The following is a 25991-nucleotide window of genomic DNA, read 5'->3' as shown; positions in this document are numbered from 1 at the left end:
AATACTTAATAAAGTGCTTTGAGATCTACAGATGAAAAGTGCTGTATCAGCGCTAGTATCATGTCATGGATAAGGGGTGGTATGGAAGAAGGTGCAAATGAGGCTGGCATTTTGTTTTGGCCAAGTGGAGGAGGTGGACAGGGGAACAATACAGTAAGGCAATGGTAGGGAGGCGCAGAACCGTGAAGGGCCTTGATGATGAGCTTGGGGATGGAACAGGGGGAACCATTGGAGAGGTTTAGTTAAGGGGGTGATGTAGTCAGTGTGATGGGCAAAGAGGCGTTCTAGAAATCTTAGGATTGGTCTGCATGAGAAAGTTGCACTGGTTTAATTTAAGGTGTGATTTTTTTATTTGTATTTTAAATTGGTGCAGAAGTGTGTGTGGACACTCCTGTTTCGATTGAAACCAGGCTTATTTCGGTCAATCCTAATCAACTGAAACTGAATCAGAACAAAGCTGGTTTGAAATGCAATGGAGGGGAGGGGTCCAAGACGTCTCTTGATTACAGACATGAGTGACTGGGAGGATGATGGAGTTGCCAGCAGTTAAGAGGAGACAGCGTGGCAGGAAAGTTCAGGAGTTTGTCCTCCTTAACCTCTAGGATGGGATGTTGGAGAGATAGGCCAAGGGGTGGAGTAGGGTGGAGGGAGATGGGTCAAGACTGGAGAGCTAGACTCGAGTCACCTGTGGAAAGGTGATCAAAACTGTCGGTGGAAGCAATCGCCCAGGGGGCAGGCATAATGGGAGATGAGTGGGCCAAGGATGAAGTCCTGTGGAAACACTGCCCATAAAGTGACAAAGATGAGGGGGACCATTTGACTATGACTGTGAAGGCCTAATCAGAGAGATGGGAGGAGAAGACAAGACAAGATTTAAAGGACGTGTGTGATCAATGGTGTCATAAGCAGCCGGGAACTGAAGGAGGCTGAGAGTGGAGCAGGAGCAGGAAACTTGATGAGAGCAATTCTGGAGAGGTGAAGACGGAGGAAGCCAGACTGGCAGGACACCCAGGAGAGAGTTTGAGAGGAGGAATGTGAGGTGGAGAGAGATGGGGCAATAATTGGCAGTGTTTCAAGGACATATTTGTATTTTGGGGGGAACTGGCCAGAAATGAGCAAAAGGTTGCGAGGAAGGGAGGCGGGGGAAGCAACTTTTTTTTTCCCTCCAGGAAGAGCTTCTTCCAGGATAGGTTGACATGAAACTTCACCACCAGTAAGTTGTTGCAATCATAAGCCAGCATTTGGGTAGAGGTGCACCGTGAAAAGTTCAAGCAGGGGACGCATAAGGTGGAGTTTGAAATGTGCTAAAAGTTAAATGACATTTCTTGGAGGAGGACGTGTGCAAATGTCAAGGTGTTAACACTTTCAATGCAACAGGCTCATGGTAATCTCAAGCTGTGTCTACACTGCAGTTTATGTCGGCATAATTTATATTGCTCAGGGGTGTGAATAAGCCACACACCCCCCCCCAGCGACATAAATTACACTGACATAAGCACTGGTGTTGCCAGCACCATGTTGGCCGGAGAAACTCTCCCGTAGCTGCTGCCGCTCACGGAGGTGGTTTTATTATGCTGACGGGAGAGCTCTTGCCTGTCCGCATAGAGCATCTTCACCAGACATGCTGCAGCAGCACGTCTGCATCAGTGCAGCTGCCACACTGTGCGTGTTGACATGCCCGTAATCCAGTGGTTCTCAACCCGTGGCCAGTGGGCTGCTTGCGGCCCAGTCAGCACACAGCTGCAGCCCATGTGACGTCTTCAGGTCCATACTGGTAGTATGTATATTGTGTGGATGTAGCCCACATACACACGCACCTGTATATACAGCTCACAATGGTAAATAGGTGGAGAAACACTGCCTTAGTCCATTGTCAATAGGAAGTGAAGAGCTCCTTGCTTCCTGTTACTTCATCTCCTTTAGGGGACAGACGGTGTTAAATAGCAGCTGGAATTGTTCAGGCCTGATCTTTTATTTAACCAGTTGATGGAGATAGCTAGAGCCTTCTCCCGGTTGCCTCTAAGTGTATAACTGAGACTACTATCAAGGCTGTGCAATGCCAACTTATTCTTGTAGCCGTGTCTTACGTGCAAACGGTACCCGCTCTGACTCGCGCACCAGGGACAGTGTCCTGTTTATCATGTATAACTCTTCAAACCAACTCCTTTAACTATCTTACTGATAACACCTTCAAATAGTAAAATTAGATTGTAAGTTCTTTGGCACAGGGACTGTCTTTGTTCTGTTTGTACAGTGCCTTGTGTAATGGGGTTCTTATCCATGGCTGCAGCTCCTAGGTGCTACCAAAATGCCCCCCACCCCAAAAAAAAGTACAAAGAAGTAACATTAGTTGGTATGTGTGGCTTTTTATTTATTTATTTATTTACATTAATTTGTATTCCCATAGTGCCTACAGACCCCAATCCAGGCTCAGGACCCCGTTGAGATATCGGCTAGATAGATACATAACCGAACGATGCTTCCTGACCCAAAGAGCTTACAAGCAAAGTCATGGTGCAACATCAAGGGGATTACAACAGACAGACATGGAACGCAAAGCAAACAGATGATTTGTGATTGACGTAATAAGCAGCAGTTACAGCACACCCGCTTTCCTAGCTATTATCAAGTGTTTCAGAGCTAGATGGCCTGTCCCTTTTCTGAGAGGAAATGCAAGCAGTGAAAATAGACAGGTTAGTTTTGCTGTAGCTCTTTGCCATAAGTTTGGGCTTCAGAGTTCCTAACTAACACTTCTCTTATTTTATTTTTGCAAAAATGCTAGGTCTGAGCTACCTACTGTTTAGTCTTCAGAGTGACTGAGAGGGAGAGAAATGGAGAGGTGTTAGCAAACAGCAAGGAGATGCTTCCAGCTAAAACTTGAAGTGAGACCGAGAGATGCAGGAAACCTGTTCTAAGTGGCAGGAATGTTTTGGCACCAACAGTGGACAAGGAAGGCCGAGCCTAGATAGCTGGTGGAGGTGCACGAGATGAGGGGGGCAAGAGGCCTGACTTCATTGCCCTGCATCGTGTCACCATTTGCACCAGTGCAAAGTGCTGCTGATCTGACCTAGTAATGTCTTACACGTCAGTGGTGGAAATGATGGTACAAGGTGTGGGGCAGTGGAGAATTGGGCCTGAGGTCTGTGAAGTCAGCTGAACAAGTGCACAGAGGATTTTAAGAATGACACCGGCTTTAAGCTGGCTCCTGGAATGAACAGCCAGCCAGGAGAGGGGTTTGAGAATTGGGAGTGACTGGCTTATACATCCTACATGTCAGAGGTATGTCAGCATATCTTGCCCATATTGAAAGTGGAGCATTGTCTTATCCCCCTTCAGATAGTGGACTTCATAGGATGATTCCCACCCTAATAATAATATATGGAGATATACCTATCTCCTAGATATGGAAGGGACCCTGAAAGGTCATCGAGTCCAGCCCCCTGCCTTCACTAGCAGGACCAAGTACTGATTTTGCCCCAGATCCCTAAGTGGCCCCCTCAAGAATTGAACTCACAACCCTGGGTTTAGCAGGCCAATGCTCAAACCACTGAGCTATCTCTCCTCTCCGAGCTATCCCTCCTCCCATCTATGAAGGAACATAAATGGCTATTGTGAATTGTAGACAAATTAGAGGTGTCCACAAGAACATAGCATTCCAGGGTTACAGGATCAGGTCTGACAATGTCCAGATGAGACACAGCATGGTCCAGTGGATAGACTGCTGGCCTGGGATCTGGGTTCTGGTTTTGGCTCCACTACTAACTTGCAGTGCGTCCTTGGAAAAGTCACTTCCCTTCTCTGGGCCTCTTTTTCTCCTCCCGCCTCCTGTCTGTTTTATCTATTTAAATTGTAAAAATCTTGAGGCAGAGATTCTCCCCCACTATGGGTTTGTGCTATTCCCAGGGTAATGGGGCTCTTTGCCTTGGTTGTGGTCTCTAGGTGCCACCTCCTACTATTAATACTTCTTCCTTTATAATCCCCAGTCATCCTCCTCTTTCTGTTCAGTTCAGATACGTGCCTTTGGTTTATGTGCTTTGTCATCGTGCTGCTCGGTATATGGAGTCGCATCCAAATTTGGATGTAGTTTCCCAACAGACAGTTCTGAACCTAATTTGTCAGCCATAGTGAAGCGAGGCTGGACATGAGGCTCCGGAACCGAATTCTGTGACTAGATTTCAGCTCTTGTAGTCTGGCAGTTAAGGTAGGCCCCCTCCCTTGCAATAGCAGGTTGTTTTTTTTTTTTTCCTTCAAACCAGAAACACAGAGAAATGAATATATTCAAGTGAAACCCTGTCGGCTGCATTTCAGAGCTTGCATTCCATAAAGGCGGCGTCGGTTAGTTTGCAAAGAAATGGGGGGTGGGGTGGGATTTTAAATCTTTAATTTGTAAAATGACCTTGGTGAAATGGGTTGTCTTCTCCGGGCTCTGTAAACCTAGCTGTACACTGGATAAAAGCAGGGTGATAGTGCTGAATACCAGGAGTCTGAGTGGCGTTTTCCCCAGGGACTAGCTACCCAGAACACTTGGCTCTTCCATATCCTCCTAGCAATACACACCATCCAGAGGCAGAGCTCTGCTACTGAAATATTACCTGCAACTCCAGGGTAAAGAGCATCTGAGTTAAACACCCCCAGTAATGTTGTCTGACGCCAAGTTAAGTTTTCATACCACTTAACAGTAATTCACTTAAGCAAACTCAACTCCCTTCTCCTCTGTCCAAAGCATTCCATGCCTTAGGTCTGAACTCTGTTGGCCTCCTGAAACCTAACTCTCTTTCCCTGACATTTGTTGACCTAAGCTGATCATAAATAGTGCCTGTCCTACTGTAGGTAAATGCCTTCCTGACATCTGACATTTTCTCCTGTGTCATGGCAGTTCTACACACCAGTCGCGGGGAGGAAAGACATCTATAGCCACTTTGTTTCCTCCTATGTGTGTGTTTTTCCCCTCCAGCACCCCTTGTGGTTTTCAGTTGCTCTTCAATCTCAATATGGAAGAAGCACAGTGCTACCTTGGGAATGTGCATTGGTAGGTGAGCGTGGAGATGATCCTCACCCTTGGGGATGGATGTTCTCGGCTTTACCTTGTGTACGTTCTGCAGTATAGGATCAGAGGATGCATTTCTAGGTATACTTAATCCTGCCTTGAAGCAAGGGGATGGGAGGACTAGATGACCACCTGAGGTCGTCCCTTTCAGCTGAACATTTCTATGATTTTGCTAGTGGATGCAATGGTTGGTGTTACTGGTAGCTTTATATAACATAGCAGTTCTAAGAGATCAGAGACAGCTTTGAAATATTTCATTAGTAACTGACCATACATTTCCCTTGGAAGAATTCGTGGAACGCTGTGTTGTTTGTTTGACTGTCAACTGTACAAGAGTGTCTCAGTTGTGACTCACTAGTTGTCTAGGGGAATTCTGGGAAGCCGTGAATGGGAAGTATACATTTGCTAATGGGGAATATAACTGAATGTTAGAGCTTCTCAGTTTTAACAAAACTTACAACTCATCATCTTCCTGAACTGAGCAGATGAATGGTGACATGAAAGGTCATAGCATGAGAAGATGGGACTTAGCAGTGTGCTGTGTCTTGAAGAAGGTTGGAGATAACACATGAGGTCACAACCTCTTGCTATCTCTTGGTAAGTCATTAAGAATTTCCACTGGAGATGCTAGTTGTGAGTCCAAGCATTTTTGAGGCACTGTTGAGCTCTTTAAACTCTAGCTGTCTTAATGATACCATTCCTATAAATATTTAAACTTTTTATTACGCCATACAACATGTAAAGCTGACCCTATTACCCGGGTCGCATAGCACAGAAACTTTAAATGATTAGAACTCCCAGCCTAGGAGCTCTTAACGTAATCCATGACTGGGAGGTGGAGAAAACTGCTTTCTTTGGATGTTGTTTGTGATCTTTCTAGTGCGGATAACTCCATGCAGTTAACCATATCAGTATGATCACTGGACCAGAATGCCTATCTGTATGTTCAGTTAGTAATCAAAGGCTCAGAATGAGCTGTGCTTCTGTAACCTATACAGAGCTCTTATCTTTGGCAGTAGTATATTGCTTGTTTTACACTTGGTTAACAAGTGGATAACTGTAGGAATTCTGTGCTTGATTAGACTAATTCTACAAATACGGCAGTACAATGGTCCAGAACCGACTCTGTGTATCACCTATTGGAATGTGTAATATTTCTAACAGAAATCTAGATTCCGGGTTAAGTGGGGTCCCAAATAGCTGGGGTCCTAACAGCTTTGTCAGCTGCTAAATCAGATCCGTAGCTATTATAGACTGGCTAAATATTTGGTGCTGTGAAAAGCAGTCTGTGATGTAACAGCAAACTGCGTTACTGACTCTTAACCTGATGTTAATTCCAAGTTGTTATATAGAACTCCAGATGTGTTTGCCACCTGCTCCAATGCAGTGATGACTGGCTGTTTCATTATGGAGTGGTAAGGCTGGTGTTCTCAAGATAGGACGGTTGCATCCAGGGGAATTCTAGCTCAGGGAATCTTTCTGCAGGAAAAATAGCCATCACTGTGTGCTAATGGGATGCCTAGTCTATAGCAAAGATTCGTTCTTCATGTCCGCTCTGCAGAGAAATATCAAGCCAAGTCGTTTCACTGGATTATGTAACATGCCCAACTGTGTAAATTCACTCGCACGTTCCTTGATGTAGCAATGTTGTGTTTCCAGCACCCAGGCAACTGTGTAGGTCATCTCCCTTGTATGTCTAGCTGGTTGTTCGGGGGCAGATGACTGCTGCAGCAATATATCTGACAGTTGATGAGGTGGCATAAGTTTCTCATATACACTGGATGTGGGAGATCCCCTAAAATCTAAGAATTTATTGTAATGTCTTGTGCACGTTCCTGGCTCTATTTTTCCCTGGTGCTGCTCCCCCATCCCCTCGGCTTGCTAGAGATACTAAGCACCTTCCGTTGTACTTCTACTTTGTTTCAATGTGAGGGTTAGTATGTATGGTCTACTGGTGTTTTCGGTTCTCCCTGATGCACTTACTAGGAGTGTGAGTCCATGAACCAATAGGCACTTGCTCAAGTTAGTTCCATCGCTCACTGGCATCGTTAAATATTATTTGCTTCACTAAAATTGTCATCTTTTGGGGTTAAATGAGCTGCAAGCTTCTGGGGTCTCATGCTGTAGGGCTGACTCTTGGCACCAAGGGATTGGTTTGTAGCTGTTGGTCTGTAGTAGAAATACATAATCTGTATATGGGGCCCTACCAAATTCATGGCCATGAAAAACGTGTAATGGAAACCTGGTCTTTTTTGTGTTCTTTTACCCTGTACTATGCACATTTCATGGGGGAGACCAGCATTTTTCAAATTGGGGGGCCCTGACCCAAAAGGGAGTTGCAGGGAGGTCACAAGGTTATTTTAGGGGGGTTGTGGTATTGCCACCTCTACTTCGGCTGCCCCACTCTGAAGGCAGCGCAGGAGAGCGGCGGCTGTTGGTCGGGTCCCCAGCTCAGAAGGCAGCACCGGCCAGCAGCAGTGCAGAGTGAGGGTGGCAATACCATCCCAGGCCATCCTTACTTCTGTGCTGCTGCTGGCAGCAGCTCTGCCTTCAAAGCTGGGCTCCCGGCCAGCAGCCGCCGCTCTCCAGCTGCCCAGCTCTGAAGGCAGCACCGCCACCAACAGCAATGCAGAAGTAAGGGCAGCAGTCCCACAGCCCCCCCCCCCCCCCAATAACCTTGTGTGCCCCCCCCCCAACTCCTTTTTGGGTCAGGACCTCTACAATTACAACAACATGAAATTTCAGATTTAAATAGCTAAACTAATGAAATTAACAATTTTTAAAATCCTATGACCGTGAAATTGACCAAAATGGGCTGTGAATTTGGTAGAGCCCGAACTATATATATTGCTACATGGCCCCTGTCACTCCAGTATGTGAACATCTAGTGGAAGGCAGGGATGGTGATGCCTGTGGAACGGATGATAGAAATCAGGGCATTTAAAAGAAATAAAGATAAAATGCCAGTGCATATAGGGGTGGCTGGACTGCAGCCAGCAACTGCCCAACTTGCCTTCTACATGGGTTTTTCTCTTGAAAAGCAGCCACTTCCTGTTATGATAATGATGGAGACTGGTTACTTTTGCAGCGTTTTGCGGGGAGGGGAGCCCATGAATATTTCATCTCCTGAAATGGAAGGGTTAAAACTTTGCTCAGGGGGCCAAATGGTAAATGTTTGACTAGTCCAGTTCTCCCTCAGCAAACTTTTAATGTTCAGCAAAAAAACACGTTGACCTTTAAGGGTCTGACTTAACCTTCCTTCCCTGCCTTTCTTCCCCACACCCCCCTACGTTCCCCTAAAGTAGTTGAAAAGGGTGTTCAGCAAAACTTCATGTGCTTTTAAACTGTTTTAAAATGAACTCCCCGTGTGGTGGAAAATTTCTCAGCCTCTCCAAACCAAGGTCGGCAGTGATGTTAAAATCTCCGTTTTGGGGCTGAGACACGGATCTGTGTGTGCCAGGCATAATGGAAATGTATGCCACAATGTTCCTTCACTCCTTCTCCAGGCTCCGTTTTTGTCAACAGGGCACAGGGTGAAACTCAAGTCTCCTATCTTACAATCTGCCAGATGACCACACCTGAGATAGGATGGTTCAAAACAATCAGAGCTTATCTCCTGAAGGCAATACCGTGTTCTACTAATAATAAGTAACACTGACTGTTAAGTTGGATTGGTGACATTATTTTTAAAAAAGTAACTTTAACTCTCAGGCCCAGATCCTCGGAGGGATTTAGGTGAATTGAAATCAGTAGGAGTTAGGTGCCTAAAATACCCTTGAGGATCTGGGCTTCAGACTCTTTGAAAAGTACAATGTTCCAGAGCGGTAGCCGTGTTAATCTGTATCAGCAAAAACAACTAGGAGTCCTTGTGGCACCTTAGAGACTAACAAATTTATTTGGACATAAGCTTTCATGGGCTAGAACCCACTTCATCAGATACATGGAGTGAAAAATTCAATAGGCAGCACATGAAAAGATGGGAGTTGCCTTACCAAGTGGGGGGGGTCATTGCTAATGAGGCCAATTCAATCATGGTGGATGTGGCCCATTCCCAACAGTTGACAAGAAGGTGATACAATGTTACATATGACTGGAAGGAACCTCCTGGGTCAGTGAGTTGAGTCCCCTGTTTATCGCAGGCAGTGCCATCATAGAAGCCCAATAATAAATCTACCAAGCCCCGACTTAAAACAGGCTAGCTTGGTGGCCTCCACACCTCCTATGTTCTGTTAAGTACAATGACTTCCCTCTAAGGCTGTAGATATTTCTAAGAGCTGACATGTTCATTGCTGTATAAGAAACAAATCAAGTAGAGCTCTGTGTAAGCTCGAAAGCTTGTCTCTTTCACCCACAGACGTTGGTCCAACAAAAGATATTACTTAACTTAAATCCTTCGAGCTGTCTCCCTGCCAATGCAGGATTGTTCCCTATGCTACAAATCCTGGTGTTCTTGAACTGTAGACTGGACAAAAGTTACAGTAGTGTCCGATGATAGATTCACGTAGTGCACTGGAGACAAGCTAGAGAACGCTGAGCTAGACAGATGCAAATGGCTGGGCTTTGCCTTGGGTTTATTTTGATTTCACTACCTTTGTGTCATTCAGCTGCAACCTTTTCATGTGGGATTTGTCTGTGCCCACCGTAATCATCCTCCAACCAGGGTAGGATGTCTGTGCTAAGAGGTGGTGTGTGGGTTTCATGTTTGTGGTCAACAGCATGCTGGGCAAACTGGAAAGAAGCGTTCCATCCCCCTAAGGCTTAAGGAAAGCATGCGAGCCATTGCAAGGTCTCAATATTTGCATGGAAGCAAAGTTTTGGAAACTCTTAAATACAATTTAATTCAAAGGAAGAGGTGCATCTGACAGTGGGGCTTCTACAGATGAGATGCTGTGTAGCATTGGTGTGGGTCTGAGACAACCTTGGTTTTCATCTTGGCTCTCTCATTGACTGTGTGACCCTGAGCAAGTCACTGCCCTTCTTTCTGCCTCAGTTTCCCCCCAGTCCCACACCAACCTCTGTCTTGTCTATTTAGATTGTAAATTCTCTGGGGCAGGGACTGTCTTACAGCAGAACTTAAATTCATTTGCAAATTAAACACCTTTAATTTGGGCTGGAATAGGGACGGGGAGTGGCTGTCTAAGTACAGAAGCAGCTTTGCCTCTCCTGGAATTGACACCTCCTCATCTATTATTGGGAGTGGACCACATCCACCCTGATCGGATCTGCCCTGTCAACACTGGTTCTCCACTTGTGAGGTAACTCCCTTCTCTTCATGTGTCAGTATATAATGCCTGCATCTGTAACTTTCACTCTATGCATCTGAAGTAAGGTTTTTTTAACCACAAAAGCTTATGCACAAATAAATCTGTTAGTCTTTAAGGTGCCACCATACTACTTGTTTTTGTGTCTTATGTGTTTATACAATGCCTAGTACAATGGGGGCCTTGACCTTGGCTGGGTAGTTAGGCATTTCTGTAATATGTAATAAGGGCAATCCATCCAAGATTTTTACACTGGAAAAACTCTCACCCCCAAGTTTGTTGTCTGTGTGAATGTGACATATATTTTAATACCCGAAATACTTTGCTTAACCAGGAAATGGACTCTGTGTGTGTTTGCTCTGAACTGTCTAGACTGTTTCTTCTCCCCCCTCCCACCCCCCCCCCCCATGTTTGTAATGGTATCGGTGGCCTTAGTCTGAATAGGGCTTCACATTCCATCCAATCTTCCCTTTGGGGCAAAGTAGTTTCTGGTTACTTGGCTAATCTAGTAAGTGGAAATTCCCTTGTCTCATCCAGTGCTAGGTGTGAGGGGTTTGTCTGTTTATGCAACACTACCGCCCTGTCTTGTGAGAAGAGCTCTGCTTTTTTCATTGTTTGGTAAGACTTGACTTCGTCTGACCCACAGAACATTCTTTCTTAAGCCCTGCCTATGCAAGGAAATTTTCTGGAAGAGCTATTGTGGAATGCGCGACTTACTTTATTCTGGCGTGCAAAAAAAAAAAAAAAAAATTCCCCACTCGGTACTATTCCAGAACAGTTTATTCTGCAACAGCTATGCAAGTTGACTAGTCCATATAGACCAGGTTTTGAGCAGCTGCTGCCTTTATTGCAGTATCATCTCTGTAAGGTGCTGTTCCTGGAGATACCAGTGTATTGCATGGTGGGCCGCTGGTGTTTGGCGGAGGGCTTGAGTGGCAGAACTGGACTGAAGGGGGAAGCATCTTTTCATTTAAAAAAAGTTCCACTATTCTAGCTGCACTTCAGCGCTCTCCACCTCGAAGGCATCGTGATTTGTGTGTGTGTGCGTCAGTAACAGCCACGTGTTTTGTAAAGAATTGTCAGGCTTCTCCAGCCGAACGCTGTATCAAATTCTGAACACTGGCCCCCAGAGTATCCCTCCTGTCGGTGCCATTGACAGCTGATGAAGTCTGAGAGACTTTTAGAGACGTCAGCTGGGATTTTCTAGAAGTGCTTAAAGCCTGGTTTACACACCAGTTTTTGGTAGTGGTAGAACTTTCCATTAAGGGTGTATTCCCCTTTCCCCCCCCCCCCCCCCCCAACTGATAATTCTACCAGTGCAACCTGTAGTGTGAATGCAGTTTTACCAATATAGCTTATTCCCATATAGGAAAGGGAATAAGCTATACCAGTTTACCAGCACTTTGATAGCAGTATAACTGCATCTCTGCTAGGGGCACATATGCTGCTGCAGTTAAAGTGATACATACACCTTTTGTGTGCTGACAGGACCTTAGGGCAGCGGTTTTCAAACTTTTTTTCTGGTGACCCAGTTGAAGAAAATTGTTGATGCCTGCGACCCAACGGAGCTGGGGATGAAGGGTTTAGGGGGTGGGAGGAGCTCAGGGCTGGGGCAGAGGGTTGCGGTGAGGGCTGCAGGTTGGAGCCAGGAATGAAGGGTTCAAGGTGTGGGAGGGGGCTCTGGGTTGGGGCAGGGGATTGGGTGTGGGAGGGGGGCAGGGCTCTGGGCTGAGGATGCAGGCTCTGGGGTGGGGCTGGGGATGAGGGGTTTGGGGTGCAGGAGGCGGCTCTGGGTTTGGGGGGGGCTCAGGGCTGGGGCAGGCGATTGGGGTGCAGGCTTACCTCGGGCGGCTCCCAGTCAGTGACACAGCAGGGGTGCTAAGGCAGGTTTCCTGCCTGTCCTGGCACCGTGGACAGCAGCAGGTCCATCTCCTAGGCGGAGGTTCACAAGTGGTGCTGCACTGCTCTCGCCGCAGGCACCGCTGTTCTCTCTGTCCTCCTCCTCCCCCCCCGCTCCCATTGGCCATGTGGAGCCAGTGTTTGGGGCAGGGGCAACGCGGGGAACCCCGTGCCTCCCCCCAGGATCTGGACCTGCTGCTGGCCGCTTCCAGGGCGCAGCGCGGTGTCAGAACAGGTAAGGACTAGCCTGCGTTAGCCGGGCAGCACTGCTGACTGGACTTTTAATGGCCCAGTCGGCGGTGCTGACCAGAACCGCCGCGACCCAGTGCCTTCCATTCCATCCCTGGCTTATTATAAATCTAACAGGTCAGTGTGTACCCAGATCTTGGTATGTTGTGGGACTGTTGGAAAAGGTCACTAGAGCATGTTGCTTTAGACCCTCCAATGACCCATCCCCTCGCAGTGGCATCTGAAGCAAACCACATTTGTAAACAGCCAATGACAACCGAGGTGTAGAAATAGATGATCTAATAATTTACTCGTAATTTCTACTAATAAGAGTTTAAATCTTCTCTACTGGAGTTAAGGGTGCTGAGAAATGTCACAGCTAATGGAAGGTGCTGCAGGCTTGTTTTTGTTTTGTTTTAAGGTCAAAAGGAACCGTTGTGTTGGTCTAGTCTGGCCACCTGTGTAACACAAACCACCATAGGCCTTCTCTGTAAATTAATTCCTGCTTCAAGTTCAATAGCTGTGCTTGAACCAAAGCATCTCTCTCAGAAAAAACATCAATTCTTGATTTTTGAAATTTCTTGTGATGGAGAATCCACCACAACCCTTGGTAATTTGTTCCAAAGATTGATTATCGTCACTGTGAAAAATCTTCCCATTATCTGTCCAGAAGGGATATCTGGTTGGGTTGCCATCACTGGCTCCATCTCCATGGCAGCTTGGTGGGAGAATTTTCTCTTCGGGTGACTCCTGGACATGCTTGCTTACCTGGATGTAGGAGTTCAAATGCCTAGAGCCCTGCAAATCTGCAGAGATCTTCTTTATATCTGCGCAGGACTCTACAAAATGCCCCAAGCTCACAAAAGCATGATGGTACCATTCACTCACATGGCTGGTCAGTTGGCAAAGATGGGTTGGTGATTTGTTGTGCAGCATTTACCTATCTCATAGAACTGGAAGGGACCCTGAAAGGTCATCGAGTCCAGCCCCCTGCCTTCACTAGCAGGACCAAGTACTGATTTTGCCCTAGATCCCTAAGTGGCCCCCTCAAGGATTGACCTCACAACCCTGGGTTTAGCAGGCCAATGCTCAAACCACTGAGCTATCCCTCCCCCCATTGTTTAGCGCTCCCAGTAGATGTAGATTGGGGCCTTGTGCTAGGCGCTGCACAAACCCAGACTAAGGCGTGGTCCCTGCTCCAAGGAGCACATTCTAGGGGTTGTATTCATGTTACCATAGCTCTTGTTGGCTGTTCCATTGTTTGAACATAGCAGTAATGGGTCTGAATTTGAAAGGGATTGACTTTACCCAGGTCTCCCAGTGAGGGACAGGTTAGGTGTCAGCAGCCCAAGGGGCAGAGAGGGATCAGAAGCCGGGCCCTGAGGGAAAGGCAAGATGAATCATCCCTGCCTCTCCCATCCCTCCCACCCCTGTCAGATGGAGACAGCTATCAGTATGCACAGAGCTGAACATAGAAGCAAGAATTTATCTAACTTTTTGAGCTAATGGAAGGGCAAAGTTGATGCTGGAGCTATGATGTAGGACACTTCCTTGAAGGTTAATGGTTTGCTATAGGACGTGCCTTTTGCATGCATGCTATATGTTTTAAAATAAAAAATCAGGATGGATTAAAAAAATCAGTTATTTAAAAAAAAAAATCTTTTTAAAGTTTAAATACACTTTTTTCTTTTAAAAAGTAAACCTATTTAAAATTTAAATTGGCAAGCTGTATTCAAGCCTTAAATTTACTGCAATCTATTAATAATTCAAATTATATTCAAGCAGTATGTGTTTGGTGCTGAAGTTTTGAAGTTTCACTGACCTGGTGGCAGTTTGAGTGCTAAACCAGCTGTAGGCAGCAGTGGCCTCTTCTGCAGGTACAGAGAGAGTATTTTCTTCCCTTCAGATTATTCAGCTAGTTCAGTTCAATAACTAGTTTATTTTTGGTTGAGAAACCAACTGGGAGTTGAAAAAACAGGGAAACTCGTTTTCCTTTTCCAATCTATGAATAGAAACAAGATGTGAAAGGATGAGATCTACTAGTTCTAAGATCTTAAAAGACATAGTGATTGGAAACTATTCAGTTAGTACTTATTTTGTTTAATCAGTTTGTTTTAAATGCAAAACATATTTTGATAAAACGTTTTCTTGCCTATCCAGCACATTTAAAGTAGTCTTATTTAATTAATAAAAACAAGTTTAGAATTCAGTTAAAAATGCTCCAAAACAAAATTTTAATTTCCATTTAAATGCAGTTAGACACTAATCATCTGGTAAATTAGAAATGCACCATTCACTGTTTTCTAATGCAATAAAAACTTTAATTTAAATTTTGAAGTTTTTACATTATGTTACGCTACACAGGTGCTTAATAAATGTGTATAGATTGTGTTATTTTTCTGACTAGCAAAAAGTACCAAATATAGTGTGAAGGTTATATTTAGTTGCAAATCAGTACAGTGTAATGGTTACCAACCAATGAGAATCAGTTTGTCTTTAGGAAAGTTATTAAAAAGTACAAATGCAAAACAAGATTAAAATGGGTTTAAATCAAGGTTTCCTGGTTGCTGATTTTTGAATCATGATTGGAATCTGTGATTTAAATCAGCCCAACCTGATATACAAGTGTGTGTGTGTGTGTGTGTGTGTGTATTAGTTCTTGTTTTAAACAGAGTCCGCATGCAAGCTCAGTGTTACCAAATTAGTTGCACCACGGCTTATAAAACAAACCAGTCACTGGAAGCTGGTGCAATTGGAGACCCAGTTTGGGCTGTGAATAGCTGCATGGGGGTGGATGTTGCGGCTGTGGAGGTGGTTACCTATGGCTCCTGAGGGTCAAGTGGGGTGATTGATCATTTTGCAGTATGACGTTAATGTCTTTGTTCACTTACCCATCTTCCCAACTTGGAGATTATGCACTGCAATGTTGCTTGTGTGCCATGGGGTATAAAGGTAGTAAAATAAGCCTGCTGTTAAAGAGGATGTCTCTGTGTTTAAGCCACAAACTGATGATGTTTGAAGCAGGGAATGATTGTATTTAGAAGTGCAGGGAGGATGATAAAAAAATCTTGCAAGAATCAGTCTTTGGGTGCTGTTCGGAATTGCTTGCTTTAGGCCCTTTTTGTGCAGGTGATGGGTGTTAGATGGAGGGGGGGCATGAGGAGTGAAATATTCAAATGACATCTCTGTGCAGTCGGAGCCGAAACCAATCTGATTGACAAATCTCTGTTGCAGTGATGTTCTAGCCCTGCCCATATTCAAACAGGAAGAATCAAGTTTGCCTCCTGACAACGAAAACAAGATCCTGCCTTTTCAGTACGTTCTGTGTGCAGCCACATCCCCTGCAGTGAAACTCCATGACGAAACACTCACCTATCTCAATCAAGGTGAGGCTTTTCTGTGTTGCTGGAGGGCAGCTACATGGGTCACATATATTTATTTGAATGTTCACCCTTCAAATGTAAATCATCTTTGTACTAAAACCCAAGCTGCTTCGAGGCTCCCAGCCTTTTCACCTCATTTCGCTCTACCCCAGCAGGTGTGGGATTAGCTGGTTTCCCCAAGGTTCCACCAGAACCAAAAGTCCTAAGGAAAATGGAGCCATCTAAACCCCACGCCTGATTGGCAGAGAACCTACTGCTAACCTTTGCAGTGCTTAGACCAAGGCTAGCATAGGACCGGTTAGGGTCTATAGCAACAGGTACACTACATCTTACAGGCATTATAGACAATCTTTGTAGCCTAACGCAGATTGTGCTACAAATGCATCTCCTGATCCTACTTCCTACCTCAGGAGCATACCCCTTTCTCCTTACGAGGACTTTGCTAACCTGGCTGCCAGCACATGTTCTTGTGACTGGTTGTAAGAGGAAGTAAGTTAGAGCAAGCATATTATTGGGCATACACTAGGAAATTCTTTAGCGCGTGTATTCTCTTGGAGGAGTGACTGAGGTTCTGTGGCCTGCAATGCGCAGGTGGTCAGACCAGGTGATCATGATGGTCCCTTCTGACCTTACAGTCTGTCTATAAATTCCAGTCACCTCCATAGGTGGGATTTTGGAAAGATCAGGATAGCTGCCGGTAACCCAATTAAGCCAACATGTAGTGGGTTTCTTCTCATATTCTTAGTTTGCAAGTAGATGAGCTTTGTTAGTTGGGCAATTCCTAAAAAGCTCCGTCTTGGTTCACAAGGAAGGACAGGAGCTAACATCTCAACAGGTCCCTCTCCCTTGGCCAGTGTTCATCCACTCCCTGATCAGCATATCACTTACACTTCTCGCCACTTCTGTCGCTCTTGTATTAGATGGCAAATTAAATGCCAAAGAAGAGCAAAACCCATGTGCAGCTAACAGTCGTTAGGCCTCTTCCCTAGGTCAGTCGTATGAGATCCGGATGCTGGATAACAGGAAAATCGGGGAGCTGCCTGAGATAAATGGGAAACTGGTAAAGGTAAGTGAGCGAGAATGCGAATGTCCTTTGTACACAGCCATCCTCACACAGGGCGCCCTGCCAGCACAGCAGAACATCAGGCAGTCTGCACGGAAAGGTCCTCTCGGCATAGGGATTAATAGGTGCTTTCAGGCACTCAATGCCACCAACCTGCACAAGGTGCTCCCCAGCAGGTGTGGGCTTAGCTGGTCTCCCCAGGGCTCCACCAGAACCAAAGGCCCTACGGAAAATCGAGCCAGCTAGACTCCACCGCCCCCTTAGCAGAGAATCTTCTGTTAATGCTTGAGGAGCTCAGGCCCAGGCTAAGATACAACAGTTTAGTGCCAAGAAAAGAAAATGTGGCGGTAACACACCCCTCCTGAGGGGTATAGAGGTGAAGGAGAACTTCGCATTGTGCAACAGTACTCCCTTTTCCCCACAGCTAATGCTTCACCTCATTCCATCTTTGGACGGATCTTTGGACCATTCCTCACAAGCACCTTGATAGGGAAGAGCTGGGATAAGAGGAAATGCTGACTTGGCGGCTTGTCACTCACTCCACAGGGCCTAGTTTAACTCTTTGTTTCGCCCCTTCAGCTTCTGTGGATGGCTCTAGGTCTCCCATATTCTCCCTCCCTGCTCTTTCACTGAGCTGGTGATGCAGGGAAACCCTCACTGCCTGAGGGATGTTGAGCTGTTTAGTGACTGTTGCAGGACCAGACACACGGTGCTTTGAGCAGGGGGTTGGACTAGATGACCTCCTCAGGTCCCTTCCCACCCTGATATTCTATGATTGTCCCCTCTAGAGTATATTTCGAGTGGTGTTTCATGACCGGCGGCTGCAATATACGGAGCATCAGCAGCTTGAGGGCTGGAGGTGGAACAGGCCTGGGGACAGGATATTGGATATAGGTGAGTGTTTGCAGTAGCCTGGATAGGGCCTGGAGAACAGATTTGCATGTAGTTTGTCTTAACTGATGCAATTCCCACTGATCCAAACAGCTTCTGTGCTCTCAGGTAACCCAAGAATTATTTTTATAGGCAAGAAGAGGGAAGAATAATGCTTTGCTGCTCATAAAATAGAGGGTAAATGATTGCGTTTAGTACTGACTCATGACTTTAGCTGGCAGTTCTGTTTTGAATACGACCTCCCCGCCCTTAGCCCTTCAGGGAAAAAAAGCGACTAACTCATCATTGTAAATATTAAAGGGTGTAGAAACATTCAGTATCCCTTGTTCCATGTCCCCTGGGCAACAGAAGCCTTCACACTACTGTAAGACACATCTTCACCTAGCTGTGGCCTCCATATTGCTCTGTCTCCCTTGCCACCACTACATGGCAGTCTAGGAGGCTGGAAGTGGGGAAGCTTGCACAACATCTGCCTGAACTGTGTGGAGCTCTGGCCAACCTCCTTGGTCCCTTGATTTCTTGCACACTGAACTGCCTCAAGAAATTCACTCCGCTCTGGTTCCTGCAGGGCAAGTGAAATAGAGACGATGCCTCTGTCACTGTACCTGTGCTTGTATAGCCAGAGGGTCAGGGACACTTTATAAAATATATGGAGATAGACCTATATCTCCTAGAACTGGAAGGGACCCTGAAGTGTCATCAAGTCCAGCCCCCTGCCTTCACTAGCAGGACCAAGTACTGATTTTTGCCCCAGATCCCTAAGTGGCCCCCTCAAGGATTGAACTCACAACCCTGGGTTGAGCAGACCAATGCTCAAACCACTGAGCTATCCCTGCCCCACTTTCTGCCTCGTGCTTGCCCTCCAAGTGTGTCTTCTGCTTCCACAGATATCCCGATGTCTGTGGGTATAATTGACCCCAGGGCAAATCCAACACAACTAAATACAGTGGAGTTTCTCTGGGATCCTTCAAAGAGGACTTCCGTGTTCATCCAGGTAAGACAGGAGTTGCCGGGAACATCCGGCTCCTGCTGCTCCTTTGCAGCAACCCAGGGAAAGGGGAGAAGCTGTCCTAGGAAAAGGGGCTCTTTCCCGGGTCAATACTCCGGGTACGTCTACACTACCGCCGGATCGGGTAGTGATCGAGCTATCGGGGATCGATTTATCGCGTCCCCGATCTTTCTGCCGTCGACTCCGGAACTCCACCACGGTGAGAGGCGGAAGCGGAGTCGACAGGGGAGCGGCGGCTGTCGATCCCGCGAATAAGTGATTTTAAGTCAATCGAAGATGCGTCGACTTCAGCGATTTTTTTTTTTTTTTTTTTTTTTTTTTTTCCCCCTCCTCCCCCCCAGTGTAGACCAGACCTCAAACGGCAGCCAGCGGGGTTTTACAGGGGCTGGGGAAGGATCTGCACAAGAGCTCCCCTAGAGCAATGCGTGAGGGTGGCATTGTCTTGTTATCGTATGAAACAGGAAGTGCCTCTGACTAGCTATAAAACAGTGAAATGACCCGTGCATTTGGGCCAACTTGTCAAGGGCATTTAGGCACCTAGTGGGATTTTTGAAAGCACGTAAGCTAGCTAGTTGCCTAATTCCCATTGAAATTGATAGGACTCAAGTGCCTAACTTGCTTAGGCAGCAAAGGGTCCTGTGGCACCTTATAGACTAACAGATGTATACGTATACGTCTGTTAGTCTATAAGGTGCCACAGGACTCTTAGTCTGGATCTGTAAAAGCAGCAAACACAGCTACCCCTTTGATACTTAACTTGCTTAGCCCCTTTGAAAATCCCACTGGGTGCCTAAATATCTTTGAAAATCTGGTCCTTTGGGCCTAGAAGGAATAAACTAGAAAAGGCGTGGGTGGGGTTTGCAAACTGCTTTGTTTTAATGATCTTGGGGCGTCATTTATAACAATAGTAGGTTGGAAATCCTGTAGGCAGAAAGTGAATTACACCCCCCCCCCCCACACACACACACACACACACTTCTGCTGGTGTCTCTTTAATTCCTTAATGTTCACGCTATCCGATGCATTTCCATCTCAGCCCTGCAGTGCACCCATCTCACTGGGATGCTGCCCAGGAACATGTGTCCAGCTGAGTGTGAGACTTCAGGGGCAACATTTTGCCTTGAATGTTAACCGGGCATGTTCTTGTTCTGCAATGTTAGAGCTCTACTAATGATGTCCCTCCTTGGGTGACTCTTTTCAGGTGCACTGTATCAGCACGGAGTTCACCATGAGGAAACATGGCGGCGAAAAGGGAGTGCCCTTCCGAGTCCAGATCGACACCTTTAAAGAGAATGAGAATGGGGAGTACACTGAGCACTTGCATTCTGCCAGCTGCCAGATTAAAGTCTTCAAGGTACCATGTGCGCTGTGGGCACATCCTGCTAAAGAACTAGAATCAGACACAAACGCCCCCCACGTGAAACAATCAGGGAGCAGACCCCAATTGACTCAATGAACTGCAGGGACAGGGCCTTGCCTTCGTATGCCACAGAAGTAGCTCCTTGCTTGTCATGACTAGCACTCTATAAATACACCTCTGCCCTGATATAACGCAACCCGAATTCGGATATAACGCGGTAAAGCAGTGCTCCGGGGGGGGGGGGCTGCGCACTCCGGCGGATCAAATCAAGTTCGATATGACGCGGTAAGATTTTTTTGGCTCCTGAGGACAGCGTTCTAAGGGGGTAGAGGTGTACCTTTTATATAGGCAGCAAAACTCATAGGCTGGAGTAACGTAATGTCATCCAGGTGGATTTTGCCTGTGCTCTCCTAGGGCTCCATATCTTGGCCTTGGGCAGTTTTCTCTGTTTTAGCTTCTAGTTATTGTGGGATAGGTGCTTTTAAAATTAAAAAAAAAAAGTCCTAAATCTAGTCCCCCTCTAGCCCCTGGGTTAGTGCAGGCATGAGTGAAATGTGTGAATGTAATACGAGTTAAGGATCAGATCAGAGGCTTAATGTCAACAGAAGCCCTGGGTGTGACGATCTGATCTGTCCTTAGCTTTTGTGCGTGGTGGTAAGAGGAGTAGGTAAAACATCAGAGCATCATTAGGGATAGCCCTAGAGGAAAGGCTGCTTGCCAGCAGAACTCCTTGGGTCTGGAATAGATGGCCTATGGCACCCCCAGGATGTTTGGGACAAGTGACACCGTCTTAGCGAATCTTCACTCCCCCATAATAATGTAAAACCCCGGACAACTTCCCTGGCTCCTCTCCAGCTCCAAAGGGAAGCCCAGCACAGAGAGCTGTCAGAATAGCTTGATCTAGTGGCTAGGGTGTTGCACCAAGACAGGAGAACAGAGGTTCTGGGCCCAACCCTGCCACTAACTTGCTGTATGCCTTTGAGTAAGTCACTTCTCCTCTCTGTGCTTTTCTCCTCCTACCTCTTGTCTGTTTAGATTGTGAGCTCTTCAGGGCAGGGCCTGTTTCTTAGGCTACGTATACACTACAGCCTGTGTTGGCAAAACGTATGTCTCTCAGCGGTGTGAATATTCCAACCTCCTGAGCAACATACGTTACACCGACATAAGCTTTTGTGCGCACAGCGCTATGTCAGCGAGAGACGCTCCTAAGCATATAGCTTATGCCACTCACGGAGGTAGGTTTTTTTAATGCTGACCGGACAGCTCCCTCCCAGCGGCATAGCACGTCTTCACCACACACATGCACTATACCTATAGATGTGGCCTATGCTTTGGTACAACACCCAGCACAATGGGACCTTGATCTCTGTTGGGTCTTCTGGGTGCTACTTTAGTACAAATAAATAAAGTAAATGTAACCCCTAGCATCCTGAGCTGTGATATGACAGCCTACAGGCCAGCTCGCTCTCCAGAGCAGGATTGCAAAGCTGTTGACTCTGAACTTCTGCACAGCTTCTGTTTCTAACACCGGGAAACATGGTAACAGATGCCAAAAATACCAAATTGCCTTTGAAACCGGAGGAAGAACCACTCAGCTATTCAGAAGTAAAGTCCTGCTTACCAGGTCTCAAGCCGGTACCTGTTAGGACAGAGGCATAAACCTTTTGCAGAAGGGTTGGCTGGTAGCTAGGTCTGGGGGCATCTCCATCTAGAGTCGCAATGATTCATGATCTTCATGCACTTGATGCACACACTCTTACTGCCTGTGTGAAAAGCTGCTACTCTGAAGCAGGACTTCTAGCTGTTTATCCTACAAGCAATCTTTATATGCTCTGTTTGGGTTGCTGGTGGAACTGCTGCTCCCATTTTGAAGTGTAAATAACCCTTCCCTCTCAAGAGCTGATGGGTGACTGAGATCACAGGAAACTCTCTTGAACTCCACCCGTGGTTGAGAGCTTGGCAGGGATTCCTGACTACATGGAATCAGGTTGATCTGCTCACTAGATACAGCCACTGCACCTGTAGCACAAGCACTGTTGGGGCTGCAGATAACATCAGGGCCTGGGGTAAATTGGCGTGCGATCCTTTCACTGCAGGAGATTCTCAGGACATTCTTACCCGCAGGGGTAATATCGATTGTAGGACAGTGGGAGTAGAAGATGAGCGTGGCTGTGTTTTGAAAGTGGCTTGTGAGGGCTTTTATCAGGTCTTTCCCCGTGTGGAGTTTGGGTCGTCTTCCCAAACCTTTGCAGAGACACCTGAGACAGACCCAGATTGAAATATGGGGCAGAGCAGGGACGCAGGTTCTGTTTCAAAGCAGCTGATGGCCTCTTTAAAGGGCCTCGTTGCTCTCGGCGCTGTTTCTAAGCCAGGGAGGGGAAGCTGCTCTGCATTTCAGATCTGCAGTTTTGAGGGAAAGCATGGCACTCCATTGATGCTATGTCTGTGCTAAGGAATCTGGTACCATTGTAATTACATCGTCCGGCCAGGTCTACACTACAGACTTATATCAGTATAACTATGTCGCTCAGGGTAGCAACATACTTCTACCAACATAACCCCCGGTCTAGAGAGCATCATGTTGACGGGACATAGCTACCGCCTCTCGTGGAGGTGGATTAACTCTGCTGATGGGAGAAGCTCTCCCGCTGGCGTAGGAGCGTCTTCACTTAAGTGCTTTTAAGCATAGACCTGCCCTTTATGTAGACCTGCAGCAGGGTTTACACCTGTGCAGCTTACTCTTAGTCTACATTAGGGGTTTGCATCAGTGCAACTATATTGGTGTCGTTGGGCCAGAACAAATTTCTCTAATGCAGAAACGGCCTGAGGGCCATAGCCCTGGGAAGCACGTTAATGAACCTCCAAATGCAAAGGCCGTGTCTTCAGAACCCTGAACGGGAATTCCAGCCTTCGTTTACACACCGCTTGAGCTATGTTGTCTAACCACTTACGCTGAGCTGTGAAAGGGGGTGTGGGGGTTTGCGGGCATGCTGCTAACCTGATTACGCAGATGAAAATCTAGCAAAGAGTTTCACAAAGTGCGGGAGGTACAATAAAACAAGTTATTTGACGGATTAAAGCAAACATGGAGAAAGAGATGAACTGAAACACACTGGGAAATGTTTCAGGAAAGAGCTTTGTAGCCAAAAGAACTTGGTGACCCTTTCAGTTCACTGCTGATACGTGCTTATACCAGCACCCCTACGAAATACTGGAGTGTTGGAAAAAGTACTCTGGCTGTTAGCATGAAGAACCCAATTCTCCATCTCCCTTCCCTGATCGTTGTCAGCTAGTCTATGCCAAGGAGCCAGCACAGAATTATTCTCTCTAATAATTGCAAGTCTAGCTTTAAATCTCTCCAGAGGTGAGGTAGAAGGGGAATGGGGAATCTTACTAGTCTCCTAAAGCAATAGGTGAAGCCCTAAATCGTAATCCCTAGCTCTTTAGTGCTTTTCATCAGGTCTTAGAGCACTTTACAAAGGAGGTCAGTTCCATTATCCCATTTTACAGATGGGGAAACTGAGGTTTAGGGCGGTGAAGTGACTTGCCCAGTGTCACCCAGCAAGCCAGTGGCAGAGCTCGGAATAAAATCTAGGTGGTCTGATTCACCATTCAGGGCTCTTTCCCTTATGCTGCAACAGACTTAAACCAGAACAGATCTGCAGCAACACCCACCCATGTCTTTGCCCTGTTAGAGCTCATTGGCATGGCATAGCATCCTGGTCTGTGCCTAATTCCTCTCTGAAAGATTTTTTCACTTTCTAGTTCAGATGTTTTGAAATCTTTTCCTGGGGGAGGGCAGATCGGGATAGTAGGGAGAACAGCTAGTAATATGAAGATCTGTCACAGAGTGCACATTATTCTCTGCCCATACCAGCCGGGCTACCGTCCCCTAAGGCAGCAGTTTGGAATCTGTCCCCCAACTCAATAACTTGAAAGGTTCCCCAGCTCTCTGTCAGCTTTTCTATTCTGTTCCAGTCTCCTCCTGTCTCTTTGTGCAGCCAGTGTGAATCTAGCTCTCTTCCTGCATTTGACTAACTCCCTTCCAAGATGCCAGGCCTTTGTGATCTAACAAAAATGTTGGACTTCCAGCCCAAAGGAGCAGATCGAAAACAGAAGACGGACAGAGAGAAAATGGAGAAGCGAACTCCTCATGAGAAGGAGAAATACCAGCCTTCCTATGAGACCACAATACTCACAGAGGTGAGACATCTTGGAGCATTTGGCTACTGGAATCTGTCTCCTAGCAAATCAGCTTGGTTGGGGGCGACAATGTCATTCCACCTCCTCCTCCTCCAGGCCTAATTGAAGGGTCATTAAACTGTTAAGCTAGGTGGGGGGTGTGATAAATAGCTAGATAGGGTGAGAATTGTTAGCCTGTCAATGAGAGGCAGCTATCTCATTCTTTGGACCGCCATGCTAAACTGACTCTCTATCCCTTGGGAAGTAGAACAGTTTGAGTATTTGATCTGGTTAGAGTAAATTCTGGGAACAGGCTGCTTGATGTGTGTGCACGCTCTGCAGCTGGCACAGCAGGAGGATATTAAGCAAACACACACAATGCCCAGGAGATGTGACTCCAATCCAAGAGCTCACTGTTTATAGTTTGAAGACGGTCCAGTGTTTCACAGGGTCTGTACTACCCCTGTAAATTGTAATGCAGCAGTAAACTAGCTCTTTAGCGGTTTTCTGCAAAAGGAGGTTTACTCTGTAGTCTACATTAAACGGAGCAGGTAACAATTTTGCCCTAGTTCATAGAAGCCAGCTTAAAGCTAAATCTAGAGAAACCAGTTTGTAAAAGTTGAAAACACTGTGACTTCCCTGGGGAATCTCACACTTGGGTTTTCATTTCTAGTGTTCTCCGTGGCCAGAGATCACTTATGTCAACAATGCACCATCTCCTGGCTTTAACAGTTCCCACAGCAGCTTCTCCATTGGTGAGGGGTAAGTGTGGGCAGTGAGAACTGCTTGAATCATAGAATAGAATATCAGGGTTGGAAGGGACCTCAGCAAGAGCACCGCTGGGTTTTCTGCCGCCCTAGGCGGCGGAAGGTCCTGCCCTGAAATGCCGCCCCCCACAGAGGCGGCAGAAGGTCCCACTGCTGAAATACCGCCGCAGTCGCCGCCCCCCAAATTGTAGCGCCCTAGGCGACCGCCTAAGTCGCCTAATGGGTTGCCCCGGACCTCAGGAGGTCATCTAGTCCAATCCCCTGCTCAAAGCAGGACCAATCCCCTGACAGATTTTTGCCCCAAATCCCTAAATGGCCCCCTCAAGGATTGAACTCACAACCCTGGGTTTAGCAGGCCAATGCTCAAACCACTGAGCTCTCCCTCCCCTCTTGGCTGGCTGTCTGTCATCCTCTTCTGACTTCCCTGAGGGATGGAAACATTTGAATCGTCTGGTGACCTTACCCTAAATGATTTCCTAGCATTTTAGAACCAGCAGCTAGAACCTCCTATTTAAAAAGCGCTAATGGCAGCAAACATGGCAGCTCCTGGAGATCTAGCCGGTTGCTCATTCTGATCAATAACATGTACAGCAAACTTTGCCCCTGAACTGAGAACTGAATGTGCATTTGTGTAGCTGTTCTGCCTGTGTTCAGCCATCAGCCTTCCCCTGGCATATCAATTCACTCACATAGTGCCGTTCGTTGTTCTGCGAGGTATTTCATTTCCCTGGCAATGATATTGACATGGTCACGTTGCTACTTGCAACCAGTCATGCCTACAGGTTTCTGAGCCCACTTTCTAGAACACACTGTGTGCCGGTCATTGCGTATCATGGTTCGCAATAGAATATGTGACACCTTTTGTCAGTGTATTTTAGAGGCATCAGACTGGGAGGTGGGG

At 46.6% G+C, this 25991-nt stretch overlaps 1 protein-coding gene across 3 annotated transcripts in view; it reads left to right on the top strand.

Annotated features, from left to right (window-relative positions):
- The window catches only part of TFCP2 (transcription factor CP2), a 41764-nt gene that overhangs the window by 3220 nt on the left and 12553 nt on the right, over window positions 1-25991 (top strand). For 2 of the 3 annotated variants that reach the window (XM_054012675.1, XM_054012674.1), the window contains exons 2-8: window positions 15670-15821; window positions 16808-16884; window positions 17670-17775; window positions 18660-18766; window positions 19983-20135; window positions 24234-24344; window positions 24997-25085. In XM_054012675.1, coding sequence (XP_053868650.1) covers window positions 15670-15821; window positions 16808-16884; window positions 17670-17775; window positions 18660-18766; window positions 19983-20135; window positions 24234-24344; window positions 24997-25085 — 795 coding nt within the window. Of the gene's footprint in view, window positions 1-2407; window positions 2694-15669; window positions 15822-16807; window positions 16885-17669; window positions 17776-18659; window positions 18767-19982; window positions 20136-24233; window positions 24345-24996; window positions 25086-25991 lie in introns of all 3 variants that reach the window. The other variant, XM_054012676.1, reaches the window with a different exon arrangement.

The sequence above is a fragment of the Malaclemys terrapin genome, chromosome 23 (genome assembly GCF_027887155.1).
Source record: "Malaclemys terrapin pileata isolate rMalTer1 chromosome 23, rMalTer1.hap1, whole genome shotgun sequence".
NCBI lineage: Eukaryota > Metazoa > Chordata > Testudines > Emydidae > Malaclemys > Malaclemys terrapin.
Note: the sequence above shows the minus strand (reverse complement) of the source record. Positions and strands in the feature narration are given on the sequence as shown.